At 48.6% G+C, this 22,525-nt stretch overlaps 2 protein-coding genes across 6 annotated transcripts in view; both read left to right on the forward strand.

Moving 5' to 3' along the window:
* Nucleotides 1–22,525, forward strand: part of LOC135917203 (epoxide hydrolase 4-like) — a 105,534-nt gene that overhangs the window by 16,965 nt on the left and 66,044 nt on the right. The window contains exon 1 of one of the 4 annotated variants that reach the window (XM_070521397.1): nucleotides 4,224–4,599. The exons of the other annotated variants lie outside the window; for them this stretch is intronic. Coding sequence (XP_070377498.1) covers nucleotides 4,237–4,599 — 363 coding nt within the window. The 5' untranslated portion in view covers nucleotides 4,224–4,236. Of the gene's footprint in view, nucleotides 1–4,223; nucleotides 4,600–22,525 lie in introns of those variants that run through there. 4 annotated transcript variants of the gene reach the window in all.
* Nucleotides 12,909–19,617, forward strand: LOC139046672 (uncharacterized). 2 transcript variants are annotated; one of them, XM_070521395.1, is made up of 5 exons: nucleotides 12,909–13,134; nucleotides 13,725–13,889; nucleotides 16,473–16,616; nucleotides 18,030–18,337; nucleotides 19,145–19,617. In XM_070521395.1, exons 3-5 carry the CDS (start codon nucleotides 16,599–16,601, stop codon nucleotides 19,512–19,514), a joined length of 696 nt encoding a protein of 231 aa, XP_070377496.1. In that variant the 5' UTR covers nucleotides 12,909–13,134; nucleotides 13,725–13,889; nucleotides 16,473–16,598; the 3' UTR covers nucleotides 19,515–19,617. The 2 variants fall into 2 exon arrangements, with proteins under 2 accessions (XP_070377496.1, XP_070377497.1); XM_070521396.1 differs by having other exon boundaries at nucleotides 16,476–16,616.

A 22,525-nucleotide genomic window follows, 5' to 3' on the forward strand; every position in this document is an offset into this window, starting at 1 on the left:
CTCGGGGAAGCAAAGTGGTCATACTGCATGTGCTACCTCGACGACATCGTGATTTATTCACGAACCTTCGATGAACACTTGGCCCATGTTGCCGATGTGCTCGAGAGGGTGAGGGCCGCCGGGATGACTTTGAATCCTGCGAAAGCCCAACTAGCGCAAACCCGAGTTCAGTTACTGGGGTTTACGCTAGGCGGAGGCTCCATTGAGCCGGACCGGGAGAAACTTCGGGCAATCCTCGATTTCCCCGCTCCCAAGGACGTACGTGGCCTTCGCCGCTTTTTGGGAATGGCCAACTTTTACCGGTCATTCATTCCGTCCTGTGCCCGAGTGCAGGCACCCTTGAGCAAGCTCTTGGGTAAGTCGGCCGCGTGGCAGTGGGGACCTGAGCAGCAGCAGGCCTTTCGCGAACTGTCTAGCGCCATTGCGGAGACAGCGCAGCTCAGACTCCCCGAACTGACCAGACCGTTCGTTGTCCAGACCGACGCGAGCGATCTGGGTTTAGGAGCAGTCCTCCTACAGGAATACGATGGTGTGTTGCAGCCGTTGGCCTTTGCCAGCAGCTCCTTGATTCCGGCAGAGAGGAATTATTCCGTGACTGAGAAGGAGAGCCTCGCTATCGTGTTTGCCCTACGTAAGTTCAATGTGTACCTTGATGGGACGAAATTCGTAGTGCAGACGGATCACAGTGCGCTCAGTTGGCTGATGCGGCTCCGTGAGCCTGCGGGCCGGCTGGCGCGCTGGGCTCTCCTGATACAGCATTATGACTTTTCAGTGCAGTATCGAAAGGGGAGCACTAACGTGGTAGCTGACGCGCTATCCCGTGCCCCATTGTGCACCAAGAGCATTCCTCCAGGTGTTACAGCCACTGCCTGTGCCTTTGCACCAGCAAGCGTCGGGGGCGAAACGAGCGCAGAGAGAGGCGAGTCCGCAAGCGGGCAAACCTGTCATTCCGCTCTCCAGGCAAGCAGCGCGCCGCAAAACGAGCGAGCGGGGGAGCTTCTCGAAAGCGAACCTACAACGCTGTTGGCTGCAGTCCTGAGTGGGGACGAGACCAGACTCCCCTTTGGGAGAATTGGAATCGCATTCAGCAGGCAAGAGTTACTGAAGGCCCAGCAAATTGATTCGTTTTGTCGCGGAGTGAGCGACGGTCTCAGGGAGACGGAGCGCCGAGACGCCGCTGGTAGTGCGGCGGGCGCAGGAGGGCCGGAACCAGCGTGTGTCGCTGGGTCCCCCGCGGATTCATATTTGCTGGATCATGATGGGCTCCTGCTGAAATACATAGCCACCGTTGACGAGGCTGTGGACCCGTTTAAGGTGGTTATCCCCAAGAGTGTGAGAAGCGCACAGTTGCGATCATCTCATGACGAACCCTTGGCCGGTCATTTGAGTGGCTCCAAAGTTTTTGCGAAACTAAGCCAAACTGTGACCTGGCCTGGCATAAAGCGTGACATTTTTCGCTTTTGCCGTTCCTGCCATGTCTGTCAAACGGTGAAATCAAGGGGTGGCAAGCCGCCCGGATTGATGAAAGCAATTGACAGTGAGCGTCCGTGGCAAGTGGCCACCTGCGATCTTATGGGGCCTTTCCCCAGGAGTAAGCAGGGGTTCACACACCTGATGGTAGTCGTCGATCATTTTTCGAAGTGGGTGGAGTTGTTTCCGCTTCGAAAAGTGACCGCGCGAGCGGTGCTGGAGAGGCTACAGGAAGTTTTTTGTCGGTTCGGCTTTCCGAAAAGACTAATTACGGACAACGCGTCCTATTTCACCGCTCGGGTGTTTGGTGCTACGTGCCGTTCCCTGGGAATTAATCATTGCACCACGTCGCCCTGCCATCCCCAGTCCAATTTGACGGAGAGGGTCAATAGAACCCTCAAACCAATGTTGGCGGCCTTTGCCGTGAGTCAAAAGGATTGGGCAGACCACTTGAGTGAGCTCGCGTTCGCAATCCGAACCGCCGAGAATCGCTCGACTGGTTTCTCTCCCGCTTTGCTCAATTTTGGAAGGGAGCTGGCAAATCCGGTGACCAGTGTCATTCAATGTCAGCTCGGGGATGAGGAGGCGCCGGCAGACTGTTCTGCGTACGCTTCGCACTTCGGGACAGGCTTTGCCGGGCTCTCTGTAGAGCAAGGCAGAGTTTGACTTCGGCCAGGGCCAAGGCTCAATACGACCGGAAACATCGCTGTCTTTCATTTAAGGCAGGTGATTTAGTCCTGAAGCGCAACCACGCTCTTAGCGACGCGAGCAAGGGGTTCTCAGCCTCGCTCGCTCCCAAGTGGCTTGGTCCGTACCGAGTAGAGAAAGTTTGGTCTCCGCTCGCGTACTTGCTGAAGGATTGCCCTTCGGGAAAACTCAGCCGTGCCCATATCGCCGACCTGAAAGCCTTTGCGTCGCGGTCCGAGGAGCTCGCGCCGGTGCCCAGTGGCACCACCCGCAAGCAACAGGGCACACCCGGGGCAAAGGACCGCATTCGGACCACGCACCGGTACAACCTGAGGAGACGGTCACCTGTGTGATATCGTGCCTCACGGCGGACTCTTTCCGCCACCGAAGGCCCTCAGTAACATTGCTTAGCCTCAGCGGGTTAGCTTCTTTGCGGCCAGTGCACGAAAAGAAGCTGGCCCCAGCCCAGCTCTAGCCTTGTTGACAGTGTGTTGTTCAGTGTGCATTTTTTTGTTTTGTTTGTACGCATGCTGAGTGTAATTATTGTTTTTTTTTGTGTTTTAAGTGTACAGTTGTGCAGTTCATTTTTTTTACTTGTACATAGATTTTGACCGTTCTTGTATTCTTCTGTGTGTTTTTTTTTCTTCTTCTCGTTTTCGTTTTAGAGCGCAGCTCTTTGGCGTCCGTTCCTGGGTTTCGCGTCGTCGTCGGCGTTGTCGTCGGCCTCGTAACCAGCTCTGCCCACCTTTCATCCCCCCAGCGCTAGCAGCGACCGACTGATACCGCTGGATGCCGCTGACGCCGCTAGAGAGTCAAGATAACGTGACTGCATAGAACACCGTCGCCGCCATGCAGAAAGAGGAGGAAAGGGTCCCCCCCCCCCCCTGTTCTTGTGTGGCGGATAGGGTGCTCTTCAGTTGCCGACGCGCCGGTTATTTCACGTAGGCCCCGGCACGTCGACGAATACGTGACCACCTTCCCACGGCTAGACCTGGTTCTTAGCGCTGCGGAAGCGAGGGTATCATATTGTTTGTGTCGGCATCGGCGGCGTTGTCCCTGAAACCAACTCCGCAGCTGGGGTTGACTCACTATCGGCGTCAGCGGCATCAGTCAGTCACTGCTATCTCTTCCCTCCTCCCTTTATCGTGTTGTCCGCTTGCTGCGCGCGCTTCTGCCCCCATCGTTTGCCGCTGGGTGTACACGCCGCCCCCCTCCCCCCTCTTCCTGCGAGTCTCCGGTTGTCAAAGCGCCGGCTCGAACTTAATTCCTTTTTTCGCTCCTCCTCCAATGCAACCCCTGTGCGGTGGCAATCAGAGAGCCAGATCGGTGGCGGCGGATCTGTATATGTGCACCGCCCGAGCCGAAATTGCCGCTGCCGTTCGCCACTGCGAAATTATCTGCCAGTTCTTTCTGAGCCATGAGCGAGACGACCGATGGAAGTCCTCCGTCTGCTGCTGCTGCTGCTGCTAAACGAGCTGCCAGAGCAGAGGCCCAGCGCCGTCGCCATCAGAATCCAGAGGTGCGTGCCGCCGAAGCAGAAGCTTACCGTCGCCGCCGTCGAGATGATCCAGGAGTACGCGTCGCCAAAGCAGAGGCTAAGTGCCGCCGCCGAGAAGACCCTGCCGTTCGCGCCGCCGAAGCGGAGGCTCATCGCCGCCGTCGAGAGCAACCAGCAGTAAGCGAGGCTGAAGCAGAAGCTCATCGCCGCCGCCGAGAAGACCCTGCAGTTCGCGCCGACGAAGCGGAGGCTCATCGCCGCCGTCGAGAGCAACCAGCAGTAAGCGAGGCTGAAGCAGAAGCTCATCGCCGTCGCAGAGAAGACTCTACCGTTCGCGCGGCCGAGGCCGAGGCCAAACGCAAACAAAGGCTCGCATTTGCTGCGCTCAAATTTCGCATTAGGAAGTAACGTAATCGTCGGTAATTTTTTTTTTTGCCTTGCTTTTTTTTGTCAAGAGGGGGGTCGGTGACTGGCGTGTCGTGCAGCGCGGGGGGTGACAGTGGTCCCCTTGACTCGTTGGTGCGGGAGAGAGGGACGCTTCGCGCCTGGATCGGCGCCGCGCGTTGTGTACGACGGGCGGCATGGCGGACGGCGAGAGGCGCGGTGCCACGAGGAGTGTGCGCGTGTGTGTGTGCGTGCGGGCGTGCGTGCGGGGGGCTGTTGCTCGTGGAAGCAAGCTGAAGAAGCCGCACCAACTCCATCGGATCGCCGCGGATACCGATGCTGGACGGGACCCTATGACATCACGCCAGGAGCTCGGCTTTGCAGTCGCCGACGCCGTGCGAACGCCCTGCAGCCCCCGCTGTGGCTGCCCATCCATCCTGCATACGGCGGCGTGGCCAGCTGACCTGGCAGTGTCCTGCCCCGTCCACCTGGAGTTCGGGACCACCACCACCACGAAAGCGATACTCCTCGGTCTCGCCGGCAACTCCGATAGAACAACGGTGAGCCCGTTCCTGCGATAACTGGCTTGCTATCAAGCCCACGATCGCAACTCCCGCGACTTCAGCCACCGCCATAGCCACAGAACTATACGCGCCGCGTTCTCTTCGCACCCCCGGACATTGTCCCGCGCTAGCAGCAGACTCTTTTGTTAATATTTATTTCCCCCTTCGCGGCCTCATTTTCTTGTATTTTAGAGTGTATTATTTTTTTTTAATTTTTCCATTATCATTGTATGTATGTTTTTTTTTGTACGCATAGTGCTCGCTGGGCTGAGGTAGCAATTAGCTAGTGCATGAAAGGCTCAGTTGTCTTTGGTGCATTAGCCCCTACCAGCTTCTTCGCCAGACTGGTAGGGGGGCAATTAAGGAGAGGACGATGTGGGGATTTGGGTAATTCGACGCGCCATTGCGCGGGCGCATTTCACCCATGTCTATAATCCTTAGCCACCTTGTCCTTGCTCCGAACCAGTTTTAGCGGTGGCGCTCCACTCGCGCGGTGGTTCGCGGCGAGGGCGGAGCTAGTGACGTCACGGCGCGGCCCCTGGTGGCTACTGCCGTGACGGTACCGGCTCGCTCTTCTCCTGCGGACAGCACCCGGTACGTACGATGCTCTCTCTCATCCGCCGACACCTTTGTGACTAGGATTGAGCTCACGCACGGCGCCTTTGCCCGTGCGGGGAGCGCGTACCTCGTGTTGTTTCCTATCCCGACGCTAAGCCGACGAACGGGTGCCTAGTGCTCGCGCGAGGTCGTACCACGCGGAGCCGCACTCATCTGAGGCCCAAGCCGAAGGAGATTGCCCGAGCTCTCGCGAGTTGGCCCATTGGTTATCGCCAGAGCAAGTAGCATAGCCGCCGGGACTTTTCCTAGCGGCGCGTTCCAGCTTGAGCCTGTGCTCTCGCAGCGACGTGCTACAGGCGCCCCTAGCTGTATTTTTCGCCCTTGGTGCGGGACCCCTTTGGTTCCCCGCCGTCCCGGGACCGGGCGTTTGTGCAGTGTTGGGTGCCGTTGGAAACAATAAACGGTTTCCTTCATTTTAGGGCAATTACTGTGTTTTTGCGTGCGTCGCTCGGTAGCCCCTTGTGGCCTGAGCTCGCGCGCAGCGGCGCTAGAGGCTGACGGCTGACGCGGCCCTGTGGCTCGCTAAGCTCGAACCCGCGGTGGTCGGTACTCCTGTGAGACCCGAAGACCCCACAAGATATGGACTTAAAAGTTCCATATTCTCGTCTTTTTCCTCCACGTAGGAGGAAACTACGCTAGGCTCCCCGCAGTTTATAGCTATATGTCCCAGTATGCGGCATTTGTAACAGCGAATTGGTCTTAAAGATTCGAATTTTCTTTTCTGTTCTTTTTGTGCGGTTTCTCCGTTAAATTTCTCCTCGCTCTTTTCTGCGGGCTTTTCCGCCATGTCTATAGCCTCCGATCGTCTAGTCTGCGCACCCTTTTTCAACGGAAATGGTTTCCGTGGTCCATTTCGACCGTCCCAGTTTCCTTCCTCGGCGTTCAACTTTCTACGGGTTGCGTACTCTTCGGCTAATTCAGCCGCCCTTTCCACAGTGTTTACATTACCTCTGTCTTGCACCCACAGTTTCACAGCTTGGGGGATGGTTTTGTAAAAGTGCTGTAGACACATGCATTCAATGATTATGTCTCTGCTGTCGTACGCTTCCACGCTTTTAAGCCACTCGACTAGGTTGGCCTTTAAGCTATAAGCAAACTCCGGCTATCCCTAGCTATCTTTCTTGCCTGCTCTCCTAAACCTTTGCCAAAAAGCTTCGGCTGAAAGGCGGTATTTGTTCAGGAGACTAGCCTTAACTTTTGCATAATGATATGCATCCTGTGCACTCAGTCTGGCAATTACCTCCGCCGCCTCACTCGGCAACATAGACAGCAACCACTGTGGCCATGTACTCGGGCCGAAGTTCTTCTTTTCGCAAGTCCTTTGAAGATTGCTTAGGAAGAAGCCTATGTCGGTCCCGACCTCAAATGGCTTTAATAGCCTGTCCATGCGGCACGATTCTGCCTCACTTGATCGTCCCAGAGCGCCTTCACTCCCTTGAGACAACTCCAAACGTTTGCGTTCAAGTTCAAGTTGCATTTTTCTTAACTCGCGTTCCTCTCTCTCTTGTTCCTTTCTCTCTCGTTCTTCTCTCCTTTTCAGAAGTTCAAACCCCATTTCGATTTCTTCCTGACTTGCTTTTTCGGAAATTAGCTGCAATAATTCCGATTTTAGCATTTCCTTGCGTACATCTAGGCCCAGTTCCTCACCAACAATCAACAACTCGTCTCTCAGCAGTGTCCTTAACTCCATGATTTCTGCTTTACTGCCTTGATTCTGCTCTCTAAATCTAGCTAGGAAAACACAACCTAGCTAACACTCAACAATCTAGCTTCCCTACAGTTCTAAACAGAACAACCACAAAATGAAGCCTAGAGAGTCAAAGCAAGAACCAGGCACTCACCGCGGATACAGCACCATGTCGCAAAGTCCATCTCACCACTGTCAGCCAGTTTTCAGGATTGGGGGCTCAATCCCGTCCCTCGTGATGCGTTGTCAAGATTGGAGTCGGGCATGAATTAGAAGGTAGCTGGCCCATGCCGTAGTCCAACTTATCCACGCTGAGGACGTTGATGAAGGGAAAGGCTGCTTCTCATCGGGAATGAGGAATAAGGGTTTATTTACAATATTTATATCAGTCTAACATGACTGTTTCAGAAAGTACATCAGTCTAACATGACTGCTTCAGAGAGTGTCAGTCCAACATGACTACTTAAGAAAAATGTCTCGAGCACTCGCACCACAGCAGTTTTTAAACACTCGGTCCTCCCGCGATACAAGGTGACGCGACCGTTCGTTTACTCATTGTAAACTCGCCGCCGCCCCGCAGGACAGTTTACACACACAAAGGCACCCATGGGCGAATGTCCGGAACCGAAGTCAGAGGGGAGCCGTTCCGGGTAGCTCGGAGCCATTCTGGGTAGCTCGTTGTCCTGCGTCCCGGTCGGCGCGTGGGAAGCAACAAAAAACGGCTTTCCCGCGGCAGCTCGCGCACGCGTAGGAGATCAGGTCCGGGCTGGGGAGTTTGGGAACAATAGTTGGCCCGCCGAGCTCATTCCGTCACTAAGTCGATTTAGTCACGCTGTGGCTAGAAGTTGGCGGCGAAGCTCCCGGTATCTTGCTTTCTCCAGTCTTAACTGGGTGGCAATCTTGCATTGCAGCTCCCCATTCTTAACACCATGTGCTATTTGCCGCTATCGCGCTTGCCACCATGTCGTTGTTGCAGGAATGCAATATTTCTGTGTTGGCTATGGACGACCCTCGGAGTGTTTGCGGCTCTCTCACAGCAATCGTATCCCCAGTACCGATATAAAAAAATGATATTTGCCGATCTCGCGTTTACGCAAGCAGACGATCTTCGTCGGGTCTTGCTATTATATGCCGATATCATTGATGTGGAAAATCGTCTTTTAGGCGAAAGATTAGTGGTGCACCGCATCAACCACACTGGCCATGCTGAACTGGCTCACCGGCGCCCTTATCTCGTTTCCGGTTTGCACCACACCCTAATCCCAAAAGTGGTAGATAAAATGCTGGCCAAGGATATCATCGAACCGTCCTCTAGCGCATGGGTCGCTCCTGTAGTGCTGGTGAAGAACAAGGACAAAACCTGGCGCTTTTGCGTTGATTATCGATACCTCAACAAGATAACGAAGAAATACTTTTATCTCTTGCCCCGTATAAATGGCGCACTCGACTGTATTTACAGGGCCGAATGTTTCATGTCATTGACCTTCGCTCAGATTACTGGCTGATTGCTGTTGACCTATTGGACCGCAAAAATAACCGCATTCGTAACGCCAGATGGCCTCTACCACTTTAAAGTCGTGCCTTTCGGTCTTTGCAATGTCCCGGCCACATTCGACACATGATGGATTCGCTTCGTTGTGGTTTCAAATGGTCAACTTGCTTGTACTGGCTTGACGATGTCATCGTTATTTCGCCAAGATTTGACAGTTTTCTTCAGCGCCTCTCCACGATTCTCGAGGTATTCCGCAATGCCGGCATCAAGCTCAACGCCTCAAAGTGCCGTTTCGGACGCCGTGAAATAACAGTACATGGCCATCTCGTCAATGCGGCAGGTGCCTAGCCCGATCCTCAAAAAGTTCGTGCCATAAAAAGTTTTCCTGTCCCTCGCTCGACTAAAGACGTGCGAAGCTTCATTCGATTGTGCTCTTATTTCTACCGTTTCATCGTAATTTCGCCGACATTGCACGTCCCCTTACTACGCTACTCAAAAAACACGTTGCTTTTACATGGTGTTTGCCCCAAGCTGCTGCATTTCGGCGTTTATCTATGCCTTCGCGACCTCTCCCATGTTAGCGCATTGTGACCCGATCCCACCGACAGAACTTCTCACAGATCCCAGCCGCCATGGAATCAGTGCCGTCCTCGCTCAGCGTCAGGTCGGGCACGACTGCGTTATTGCTTACCCTAGCCGCCTCCTGACTGGTCCGGAGGAGAATTACTCAATCAGATAACGAGAGTGTCTTCCTGCTGTCTGGGCTGCCGCCAGGTTATGTCCCCACATGTTTAGCCGCACCAATTGATCATGCCATCTGCTGGCTTTCTTCGCTCAAACACCCTACAGGCTGCCGTGGTCGTTGGGCTCTTCGCCTGCAAGAATACTCGTTTGCGGTAGCACACGAGTCCGGCCAGCTTCATAAGGATGCCGAGTGCCTGTCACGGCATCCAGTGGATTTCCCTAATCTCACCGAGCAAAACACCGACGCCTGCGTCATTTCTATTTTGGACCTCGTTAATATACGGGATGAACGACGCCGCGACATGGCTTTACATTCTATCATCGACAGTCTTCGCTCTGCCATACCCGACCCTTCACTCCACTTGTTCTGCTTTTACGATGGCACCCTATACAGCCAAAATTTGCGTCCTGACGGCCCTGAACGCATCATCGTCGTGCCTGCTCATTTGCAGTCAGCTGTTCTCCGCCAGCTTTACGATGAACCCACTGTGCTGACCTTGGTGTCACCCGCACTTATGATCGCCTCAGGCACCGTTTCTTCAGGCCTGGTCTCTACCGCACAGTGCAACGATATCTCGCTACCTGCGACCAATGCCAGCGCCGCAAGCGACCAGCTAAGCTACCTGCCGATCTGCCTCATCCTATCGACATTCCCGCGGAACCGTTCTTTCTTGTTGGGCTCGACATTCTTGACCCCTTTCCAACCTCAACATCAAACAACAAGTGGGTCGCTATCGCAACCGACTAAGCGACGCCATACACCCTTACCCGTGCCATCCCAACCAGCTGCGCTACGCATGTTGCCGGCTTTCTTCTCCATGATGTAATCTTCCATCATGGTGCTTCCATCTTTCATCATGGACCAAAATTCAATGGCAGGAGAATTAATGGTGCGACCATTGATGATCGAACCAACACTTGCTTGGAGTCGAACCCACGGCCTATGGTGTTAAATGAGGCGGAGTGGGAACCCACGAGCTTTGGCGGAAGTTGAATCACCGACCTTTGATGTTATTAGGGTGAATTAGGCCATCGATTTCTGTATAAGGAAGCATGAAGCTGAGGCGAAGGAGAAGCGTCAGCGTGACTTTAGGTAGTTATTAGGGTGAAGTTAACTAAGGTGCAGGTAATTAGGGTATAGTAAATTAAAGAACTCGAACCAACGACATTTGGTTGGAGAAAATAAGTAATGGGAAGTGACAACGCATTCGAATCTAAATTTTAACTAATGTCATGAATGTCTCGTAAGCGCAGGCTTGCACTTTCATCCTCTTTAGCGCATGCTAAAGTGTCTGGAAACTATTTGCAGCGCCTTTGATACGGGGCTGTGAGAAACCTTCACCTAGCCTGCCTAATTTAACCAGGTTCAGCTACATGCTACATGCAACTGCTTAATGCAACTGCCACATGTCAGCACACCTGGCCTAATACAACGCAACTGCAATGCAAAGTTTGCATGTATCGACGCAACCCGGTATGCTTGTCTCATTGCGTGACGAGTGGCATCTTTGGATGCTGTTGATGACGATTTATCGGCATCCCCTTTGTGACGGGGTGATGACAGTCATCTAGCCTGCTGGGTGTAATCAGTTATGCTATACCTGTTTTTCATTCTCGCATTTCTATACATCTCGTTAACCTTTTTATTCCTCGGGACAATCCATTTATTTCTTTGCCAATCGCCCAAAGTCGGTGGAAGCCACATACCTGATAGGAAACCCAAACAACCTTGTACCGTTACCTATTCAAGTGCTACTTGGCGTGCGACCTGGTGCAATAATTGCAAATGCAACGCAACCTGCGCAAGTATCGTCGCTACGCGGCGCATCTCACTCGTATGACAAGTAGCTCAATACTGCGCTAATAATTATGGTCGTGGTATTCCCTATCAAACGGGGCAGTAAAAAACAGTCACCTAGCCTGCTTGATTTAATGAGGTATATCACACATGTACTTCATGTATGCATGGCGCCAGCCTGTGACATTTTTCTTCCTCAGGACAATCCAGTCATTTCTTGGCCAATCCCCCATAGCGGGTAGGAGTCTGGCGATAGCGGCGACGGACACCGGTGGCGACGGAAAACATCGCCACCCGAAACGGCTATTGGAATGAGCCCATGAGAGCTTACGCTCGAAAATAGAAACCATACACGATAAATCCAGGCACTGCACTCACTGGATGCTCCGTGTGCTATGAGCCAAGGACGTGGGCTATGTAGCATCCTTCCTTTCCCCTGTTCTCCGAAAAGCCGCCGGACTGCGATTTGTTCTGTCCACGAAACGAACTGTGCAACGATGTGTGTGGTTCTCCAATAGCGAATCTTGCTGGGTGTTGAGGAAACTGTTCGTAGTAGCCTGAAAATTCCCGTATACTGTTGCAACATCAACACTGCGCCACCGCTTGGAACGTAACACATACAGTGTAATGAATGGTGACCTTACGCAAGATTACTGGATAGTAGCAATAACAGCACTACGTGTATACTGCTGGCTACGCAACATGCAAACGCTTTGAGAAATGCGGTTGCGTGTGCCCCCACAATGTTTTTTTCTGTAGATGAAAATTTCCATGTTCGTAAGTTTGTGTTCTTGTATGTGCTGATATAAGGAGCAGAGTTACGGACTAGTCTGCCATGTTCCTATTTTTTGTTATGGGAGAAGCCACTTGTCGTTAGTTTAGGAGCCGTGAAAAGAAGTGTTAAAGTAAGATTCGGCACATTAATCTTAATCCTTTTCCAGGATAAGGGTAATCACACAGAACTTACTGGTTGTGCACGTCAACTGGGCCTCCATGAAAACACCCTTTGACGAAATTGAAATGCAATACATTTACTGTGAACATAAATATCAAAACAAGAACGGTGTTTTTATCTGGCCGCCATTGAGGTGACTCTTCCGTGGTTTGGCGTTTTGTAGGAAGGATTTTCTGTCATGCCTTAGCCCGTATTGAATAAAATCCCCAAACATCCAAACTAACAATGATATCACTCAACATAAAGCTGGTTAATTATGATCATAAGGCAGGAAACGAGGCAATAAACAAAACAGGAAATTCTTTACATACCCCACAGGAAGTTTCCACAGGTAGTTTTTGTTTGGTCACAGAATATAACTGACGACAATTATGTATCTTCAATATACGGCAAACCCAAGAAACAACTGTTTTATTTCGACCAATACAACGAACAGCCAATACAATGCTCGTCACTGATGCTTTCGTTGCGCTTAAAAGATACCATTTGGCGGCACGTCTGTTGAGTTGCCTTCCCTATTGAACTGAAGTGTTCCGTGCGAAAACGTGGAACATTGTGCCGCAAAAAGGCGGCAAAAGTGGTGCTTGGAAAATTGACAAGCATTTGAGGTAACTGCAATGACACTAACAGGAACACTAAAGCGCGAGACACATGGTACGACGCGGCGACTGATCCGACGTGCGGCAATCCGGTTTTCGGATGCTTCGGCTTGCCGTCACGTCAATTCGAGACACACGGTGCGGAAAGTCATCGCGGCGCCGACTATTTGTAGCTCCGCCCAAAACAGTGTTGCCCGACCGACCATACAGCAGCAACAAAAAAAAAGTCGCCAAAAGTTATTTTTTTCCATAATTAAATATATTAAAATGATGCGGAGAAATAAAATAAGTTAAGATCGGCATAGATTTATGCAAATAAACAATGTATTATATGTAGCGATACATTATTGGTTGTACGCGGAAGAAACTAGTACTGAGATGTTGGTAACAATGGCAGTACGAAGGCAGGGACTGCAAGCAAGTGTTTGTGTTCCGTGCTGCTGCTTCTTGCTTCGTGCTTTCCGCAAGTCAGGCGTGAGCGAAACTGAAATGGTCCTTACTCAGCGCCGCAAAAGACTGCTCTTACTGAAAAAGAAAGTTCTTCTTATTTGAAAAAGCCTGGAAGAAGAACGCCGGCGCAGATGGTGGGTCCGACCCTCGTGGAGAACGCGACACGCCGAGAGCGAGTTTTTCACCACGGTACGTATCGTGTGTTTTGTTATTGCTTGCACAATGCTACTAATTACACGCGCCAGACTCTTTCGACAGCTTAAAACCCAATTTGAGCAATTTCGCGTGACGATATTGCTGGTCGCTCGCAGCTCGATGTGATGTTTCGAGCGACTAGGTAATGGAAAGCCGGCGGGAATCTGTGGCAGTGTTTCGTGCGTTGTGCTCTTTTAAAATGTTAAACTCGAGATTTGAAAGACAAGGAAACTCATTTCCTGTCGAGAATTGAATGCACGTTTCAGAAAGTTGGAAAAATGGTACGTGCTATTATTTGGTAAACTTCACGTGGAGTAGCAGTGGAAGTCGATGCGAGTGAAAACTGCGAGTCCGCCGTTCACTAAGAAAATGCAGCGAAGCGCACCGCGCTACCTCTTCGTTGCCCGCATGTGGTTTCAGTGGCAAGCGACGAGGTGACGCTGCGCTAGTTTTGATCGAATAGGCATTGTACTCACATATATCGCTGACTCAAGTGCAAGTTCACAAGATTCGCCAAGTGCATTCCGCGATTTTTTTGTGTGTGCTTAAAAAGAAAATTACTAGAAGTCTGCTTCCTGCTGCAGATGGAAAAAAATGCGGGATGGCGACGTCGACTACTTCAAAAAATACTACCGCATGGTTCCCCAGCAGTTTGATTTCCTGCTAAGTCTGGTTGGAAGGGACCTGAAAATGCTTTATTGCATTTGGGAGCCCGTTTCATCAGCGGAACGACTGGCCATGACGCTCAGGTAACAATGCCATGTAGTTGTAGTGCGGCCCAGTGTCCCAACCCTGACCATCTGCTGTAGAATACCATGCAGAATGATCAGTGGCTTCATTTTTAGCCTTTTCACTTACTTCTAATGGTCCATGAAGCAGTTATTATGAAATATGTATATTCCACAATATCAATGAAGGTATTTGTCTTCTGGAGACCTGATTCAAGACATTGCACTCTCTTTCCGGGTGGGCATATCCACTGCGCGCCTGGCTGTCAGAGTCACATGCAAGGCGCTTTGGCACAGGCTTCAGCCAATATACATGCCCCTAAGTACATTCATGTGTAAAATTCTGGATGAAACAAGTCATGCTAAACACAGAATTTTCAGTCACATGCCACCATTGCTATGCTTGTACATATTAATGCGCTAGATATGTGGTCACTTTATAAACTGGATTCCCATTGTGCACTGATTTCTACAGAAGAGTGGGGTGTGACTGAGCAGCAAAGTGCAGTGAAGTGCATTGCTGTGCTGCAAAGAGGCTTGCCAGTAGCAGCTTGTTTGTAGTGTTTGGTAGCACTCAGTGATGTCATGCTAGTTAATAGAAATTGAACCGATCATCTCAATACAGGTTAAAAATGGTGTTCGAATGCTTTGCCATTGCAGCTTGTCTTAATTTGTGTCCGTGATTCATCATTTATTCTTATAGTCGTTTGTGTTTCCATTATGATTTCTTTTTAGAATTTGTGAAGTGAAAATTCGTTATTTGCAAATGAAAACATAACAGGGAGAAATCGGAGTTTATTGCTGTCTGGCAGCTTAATGTTCAAGATTGTCCTTGTAACTATCACAAACAATTAACGCAGGTAATAGTCTTTTTTTGAGTGCAAACATGCAATATCACTTACAGGAGCATATTCTCATGGCTTACATGGTGAACTTATGTATACTAATTCTCACTGGCAGGCGTTTACATTATTAATAGAAACTGCACAAGACTACATGTTTGGTTATTCTTTTTTACTTATTTCTCAGCACTTCATTTAAATTATGAAAAAAAAGCACATAGTGTGTGATGCATTTGCTTATCTTACAAGTCCTTGTCGAAACATATCATCTTTTGCATTTGCAGAGTATCTGTGTCGATCCTAGACTTGTCAGGCTTTTCAACCTTGTCTCTTGTTCTCTTCAGCTGCATCACACTATGCTCTTGCAGCACGATTAATGGAATACTAATTATCTGCCACCCTTCTTTAGAAATAGGCTAGTTAAAAAAATGTACAGTTAAAAGTCACCGTTACCATTCACAGTGCAGAGTAACATCAGCAGTGCATTTGTTTCCTAGCGTACACTACTGTTTTTACAAGTGTTCAATGCGTGTAAATGCAATGTGATGTGCCATTTTACTCATTTAAATGTGGTTAAAAGGGCAACAAACTTTTATTACCTCAAAGCCTGAAAGAAATAATAACCGAAATATATAATATATCCTGGTTATTGCTTGAGTATTCAGCAAGAAGAATGCATACGTTAGTGTTCATACTTGATGAATGTTAGTAATATATCCCCGTGAGTTGTTCACACAAATAGAGCAGTGTTTATTAGTATTGTAACACCTGGATTTATTCCTGCCATTAACAGAAGTGTGATTCTTGGAGAAAATGTGGTTTAACACAATTTTTATCGAACTAGTTTGGGGTAGAAACATTGGAAATTACCTGGTTTTTCCCAAAAACGTAGGACCTTGAGAAAAACGAAAGGCCCTATTTATACTACCGGTCAACATGATGTTGAATTACTTTGTACGTGGGGATATTGCCTTCTTTTTGTTGAAAGCTTGTGATTTTGCTCTCAAACATCATACTGTAGCACACGACTTCCATCATTGAATCTGGTCCAATTAAGCAGTGTCTTATCATGATAGTACTGTAGATATGTTACCGCACTCACTTTCTAAAAAAATTAAAGTCATTAATTGTACAATGAGTTGTACTGTCTTTTACCACTGCACCTCATTTTCCATTTCTGTGCATGAACATTGCGTGGCCTCAGAGCAATTTTAGAGTACAAATAATTGGTTTGCAGCCTCTTTCATAACTACAGCCTTTCTGCTTCAGTGCATAGTGAATGAGAGTGCAGGAATGCAAAACACATACCATGGATAGTAACAAACAATAGAGGATCCTCAGGTGTTAGTGGGCGCTCTTATTGTGTTCTTATAACGTCATCTGTAGTGTGTAGTCCAAAAGGAAATGCACACTTAGACATGCAGATAAGTTGTACACCTTTGCATACATTGTCAGTCCACCATGGTAGGCCGTTACCTGTCTCATTGAGTGGTAAAAAGAATGCTTGCAATGCGGATTACCATGTCAAATGCAAAACTACTCGTTTGCTCTGGCACGGAGATGAACACATTGTATTGCTGCTCGTATGAGTGCTGGTGCACACAGTACAGTGTAACCAAGCACTTCATATTGTTTGCATTTTTGTATCATTTCTGCCAGGATGCATCTGCATTAACTTGCCAAAATGTAGGCTGTACACTAATGAGTTGTGTACCACGAAAACTGTGATATGACAAAACTATTTTTATTTGCTTCTATTCAGAAGCCAGACGCTGCTGCGTGGCTGCGCACTGCCGAGGGGTTCTCTCGCACATGGCAGTTCCCAAACTGCATTGGTGCAGTTGATGGAAAACACATCCACATCAAGCAGCCCAAGAACTCTGGCACCATGTATTTCAATTATAAGGTAGGTGTAGTATTTTATCATACTTTGGCAGCGTCCTACTGTTGCTGTTTGAATGTTTTGCACAACCATTATGTGCACCTGCAATGCTAGCAGTGTGCAGAATATTACAAGACTGTTTTTATGTAGCAAAGTGACATCCATGCTTTTCTCTTGCCATTCAGACTAGTACCTCATTAATACAGGCAGAGGGTAGGGCTTGTGTGGATGAGCACATGTATGCAGGGGGCACAGATACCAAATAGGCATGCTATAGGGCGTATGTGTACTCAACACACCACATATGAGGAGTACTGGTGTTCCCAGTTGCTGCCAAATTTCCAATTGTGATTTGATGTGTTTGTTTCGAAGATGCTTCCGATGTGAGATTTCCTGCATTCATTACAAGGTGCCCTAGTCTGTCTTGGATGCCCATTGATGCATTGTTTGCCGATGATTCACTTAAGTGCAACAACTTATGCTGCTGTGTTGACTCGCAAGTCCTTGAGGTGCAGTGAGATGTTGGGATACTTCCACATGTTGACTTTGTGGCCATCAAGGACTCCCTTATGAATACAGCAACTTTGTTAGTCATGAGCAACTTATATAATTGGAAGGCTGTCATCTCATGAGTGGTAAGGTGCAGCAGTCATGCGTCAAAGCCTTCGCTGGTGTACGAGGACAAGCCTTCGGCTTGTCCTCGTACACATTTCATGGCTTATCACTCCTCTGCCTCGCACGGCACAGATACACTGCCCGTCACACTGCCCACTTCTAGTCACCATCATAGCACTGCACACGAACGAATGCTGTGTTTGAGCTGATGTATAAAGTCTGCCGGGTGGGTCCAACACTTATAACAAGTTTGTCGGGCATCTCCAGTATCTGTCCAACATCTTGCGTGACTCTTTACCAGCAATATGGCATCGCTGCCCCAAACAATGCTGTTACCAGCTTGCAGATTGAGCTCAGCGTATACACCCTATATCTGTCCTGCATACCATGGTGAGATCAGGTAAATAATACCTAGTTTGCTAAGCTCCAGACAACAAATTCGTAGGCTGCCTAAAAAAGGTGACGCATTCTTATTTAAAAATTGGAAAATATTGAGAAGTTATGTGCGCTTTGTCTTAGCTCAGAAACTGCTTTGTAGCTTTCGTGCAGGAAATGAATCTCCTGTGGAAAAATGAATTAGTCACCACTTGACTCCAATAACGTAAACCTTAAATTTGAAGAGAATGCACATGTTCAGCCATTTCAAACTGTCAGGTTTTGTATGAATAGCAGTCTGTTCAAATAATTAGTGTTCATCATTTCAAATACTTGCACAGCCCTATCTACAAGCCATCTAGAAGCAATGTGACAACTTTGTCACAAATTACGCAATGTACAATTTAAGAATGGTGTATGTTGTTCTTAAATGGACTATTTTTACAGGGCACATACTCCATCGTCCTCCTTGCCATAGTCGATAGGGACTACAAGTTTTTGGTCGGGGATATTGGCGCCTATGGCAAGCAGAGCGATGGAGGAGTCATCCACCAGTCGCAGTTTGGGCAGCGCTTGGAGCAAGGCGAGTTGCAGCTGCCGAGAAGCTTGGCCTTGCCAAACACCATGCAGCAAGCTCCGTGTGTGTTTGTCGGGGACGAGGCTTTCCAGCTGCGGCCAGACTTCCTGAGGCCATACCCTGGACGAGAGCTCGAAGACAGGAAACGGATCTTTAAGTACCGCCTGAGCAGAGCAAGGTGAAGCTCTCTCAAAGCCTCATCCTTGTATCCTTCTCACAAAAGGACCCACAAACCCATTTGAGATAAGGGTGCACGAGGCTTCCTACTGGAGCTTGACCTTTAATGTTGTCACCATGTCTCACTATCAGTAAGAGACGTATAACAGAAGCTGCCATGCACCTATAAGTGCCATTTTGTCTATGTATAGACAAAAATAAACCCCTCAGTTTTGCATTCCCTATCCTTAATACACATTAAAGGGAAGCATTCAATCAGTTTAAATTGATAAAGCTCTTAGCGAGAGTGCTGTCATGTGCCACTGAGTGCATCATTCTTGTGATGAAGATGTAGTAGTTAAAAGGTGTTCACAAAAGCTCGTGTGACAGGGCTATTACCTCTTTTACCCTAGACACAAACTTACTAGTACTTCTTGGAAAAGATAAAACTTCATGCAGTAAGACCCCCATTATGCAAATGAATATTTTCCTTAAATGTAGCGATAACAGTGCAGGTGTCTTGCCATGCCTAACAGCACGAGAACTTTCTATCGTAAATGAACTTTTTGTGCAGATGAAAGGATAAATGCGTGAACTGTTATGCGTTTCCCTACTATTAATTTCACTACTGGCTTCTCAGATTTCATACTTTTTGAAACCTACAGTCATGAGACCAGCAGGTGCGACTAATTTTCGTGACTTCTGCTCGGTGTTAAACGTTGTTTCTTGCCTCTTCTGCACCACGAGAGCCTTGTCTAGCAGTATCACAAAGATGTCTAAGCAATAATTCTAAGGACTGAAGAGGCAATGTGTTTCTTTCATCACGCAGGAGGTGCGCAGGGAACGCCTTCGGAATCCTCGTGACACGCTGGAGGATTCTTGAAAGGACAGTGGGGGAAGATCCCAAGAATGCCGAAGAGGTCGTCAAAGCCCTTTGTGTGCTGCACAATTTCCTGATGCACAGGCGCACAGAGGGTGATGATGCGTACTGTGGTCCTGCATATGCCGATTCTGTCAATGGATTCGGGCACCAACGGTCTGGCCAGTGGCGTGAGCAGCTAGCACGGCCACCGTTGCCAGTGGCTCACACCCAGGCACGTAATTTTGCCCAAGCAGCTCGGCATGTGAGAGACACATATGCCAACTACTTCAGCAGTACTGCAGGAAGTGTGTCCTGCCAGGATGCAGTACTGAGGTAGCATGTAGCTTTATTTCCATGTATTGAAAAGGCATACTGTAGGAGGCTTTAATGTCTTCATGTGTGTTATGCATTTTCATGCCTGCCAACCTGGCGAGACCAAAAGTCGGGAGACTTTTCATTTGCGACAACGGGGGGGGGGGGCATTCAGAGTTTCCACGTCTGGGGGAGGGGATTCGTAGAAACTGTCAGGCAGTGTTCCACGTATCCTTTTGCAGGGACCTTGCAGTAGCATACTTAGCTTGGTTCAAAAATTTTTTGGTGTAGCCTGCTCAAAGCATGGTCCAGACTGATGACCTTTCACTAGGAGCAGGTTTTGGATGGTTGTGCTGCACATTTATGAGCGGAATTCCGTCCTAGTTTTTTGCACCGTGCTAGAAACCCTCTCACACTCCGCGTTGCTATGCGGTATCCCGAGTAAATCAAGCATCATTTTGGCAACTCGATGAAACATCTGTTTTCCGTCAGTGTTTTTCATTTTTCGAACCATACACCACTGCACGTCCCACATTTCTTCATTCAGAATGTCCTCTGTAAAACTGTACGCCTGTAGTGTTGCAAACTCAGGTCAGCAGGTTCATTAGAATCTCGGTGCAGCAGCTGAGGGAAACTCTGAATAAAGTAACGAAGACTTGAGAGCAACTCCTCTTAAATAAATTTTAGGTCGGTCACCTCCATATTCTTCATCTTGTGCTTTCAAGTGGGAATTTGTGCCTCATGTAATCGCACACAGTGGTAAAGTAAGAGCGAACACAAGTGCAAAATTGTGTCTCATCATGTGAACAAAGTTTCTCTACTGATGCTGCTGTATGACAACGAATGACGAGATCACTGTCAGCCTTCTGATTGTGGATAGCTTGATATAGAACGTCAAGCGGAGAAGAGCACCCTTTACAGCAGTTGGCAAGAAGAACCTAGTCAAAAGCTCAGTGAGGAGTTGGAGCAGAACCGAGTGCAGAATATGTATTTGAGGTGCCTGTGATTGTAGCTCGCTATTGGCTTTCTGAAAATACGAGATCACACTTAAAAAAAAGAAGTCTGAAAGCCACGTCAATATCAGAGGTAAAAAAATGAAGCAGCCTTTCTTCACGAGTGGGAACAGCTTCTTGTCTTGCAGACTCTCTTAACACTTTGGCTCTTTTTGTAGCTGGGGCATCCTTTTCTCTGTTGGTGCTTTACGCTTGCGACTGGCTTCGTCATACTTTGCACCTCGTGATGTTTCAGGCCTACGAGGATGGGCACTGCTTCTTTGATTTGATTTCATTTAAGAAAAAGCTAACCGGAGGTCGCGACCGGTCAAGAATTCTTGTCTTGTGGCAACCAACGAGTCGGTACATGCTTCGAAGCTTTGCGCATTTTTACATTGTGCATTTCTTGAAATTCAGAAAGCTTGACCTTACGTTTAGAGCTTTTCTACAAGTATTAAAAGATATCCACAAAAACCTCATCAAACTTAGCCGGCAAGGACGCGGCTCCTTTCTCGGCAGCAAGGTTAATTAGATGGCACGGGTAGCCAATCATAACCAAGTTTTCTTGTGCCTCCTTTAAGACTGCGGTGATGCCATTTTTTTTTCTCCCTAGCATAATGTTTGCGTTGTCAGCACAAAACGCAATGCAGTTGGACACGGGCACGTCAAAGGTCTTCATTGCCTTCAACACGAGGTTCCCGATTTTTTCCTTACAATCGCCTCCCCGTGGAGTTCCTGAATGCTGAGTAACCTACTTTCAATGCGCGAGCATTCATCGACATTGTACGTCACCTCAATAGCTGTGCAGTAGTGTCGTTTCCGTCAACCGTAACAGCAAAAGCACGGTGCTTGATGGTCTCCAGCATCTTGCTCTGCAGCTCTGATGCCATTTCTGCTACTATTGCACTTTCCTTCGTACGTCCACATCCCTAATGCTTTGAGTCGTCGCATTTCAGAACGGAGTCAAGGTTCACACAGTGTCTTCTTGCATATTCTGGTATAGACAGAGTACCTTCGTTAGTATATGCTCCGTCATTGGTGTTTCTTTTTTCTATAGTGTCTGTTGCAGGATGTCATTAGTTGACCACTTCTGCATATTCTTTCCTGCTAGTGTTCAGGATTTCCTCATGCTGAAGTGCTGCTGAAGTGCCAAATACCAAATCATCCGCGTAGCTTTCCTTGGGCTGTGTAGCTGATAGGAGAAAAGGACTAGTCATCTTGAGCTCCTCGAGCCAAGAAAGGCTTTATTCTTGGTCAGTACTTCCTCAAACCACAAGCAAAGCACATCCCTGTCGTCTTCCTTGATGGATATCTGAAGGAATGCCTTTTACACATTTGCTGTAAGGCCAAATACGTACAAACGAAGCCTGATGGCCACTTCATTTCAAGTTGACGTTGAGTATGGACAACTCCGACTTCGTCGCCTTTAACTGGCAATGCAGTTAAAGGCGACAATGCAGGACTTGGTGTGATTGAAAGGTCGAAGTGTCTGGATTGAATCGTCTCATTCACCTTGTTAATCATCCTTGTGCTTTATGCTCAGCGAAAAGTCCACTTGTTCTTGATGTGCTCCACGACAATCTGACTGCAAATGTCTCTGTCAGACGAAGCCGCAGTTGCAAAGGCACCGGCTGGCTTTCTGGGTCGTTTAGCACCAGAAATACGATGCGAGAAAAGACAGTTTGCGGGGTTTATTGGCACAGAGCGCCAAGCCATCCAAACATGGCAAAAGCATCACTACAAGACTTATGTTCGCATCCTGCCGATTGCGCGCCCATCCCACTCTCGTCCTCTTCTATGCGCGAGCACAATTTTCAACAGAGGCTGCAGGATTTCTCTTACGGCATGTGAATCATTTTGTGGCTGGAAATAAATGATTTTTACAAGCCAAACAGTTCCTTGCTATTTTTATCTTCACAAAATATCGTGAGTGCAGCGACTTGTCTTTTACATCTCGCTGGCTTTAAATGCAGAAGGAAAACACTGCAACAAAAACCTGGATTGGATATTCCTGAATTACATCTACAATGTAACACTCGTGATC

Source organism: Dermacentor albipictus, chromosome 7 (assembly GCF_038994185.2).
Source record: "Dermacentor albipictus isolate Rhodes 1998 colony chromosome 7, USDA_Dalb.pri_finalv2, whole genome shotgun sequence".
Lineage (NCBI taxonomy): Eukaryota > Metazoa > Arthropoda > Arachnida > Ixodida > Ixodidae > Dermacentor > Dermacentor albipictus.

Coding starts and splice junctions, on each gene's coding strand:
- LOC139046672 (XM_070521395.1), top strand. Junction 18,338..19,144: donor TACCGCCTGAGCAGAGCAAG/GTGAAGCTCTCT, acceptor TTCATCACGCAG/GAGGTGCGCAGGGAACGCCT.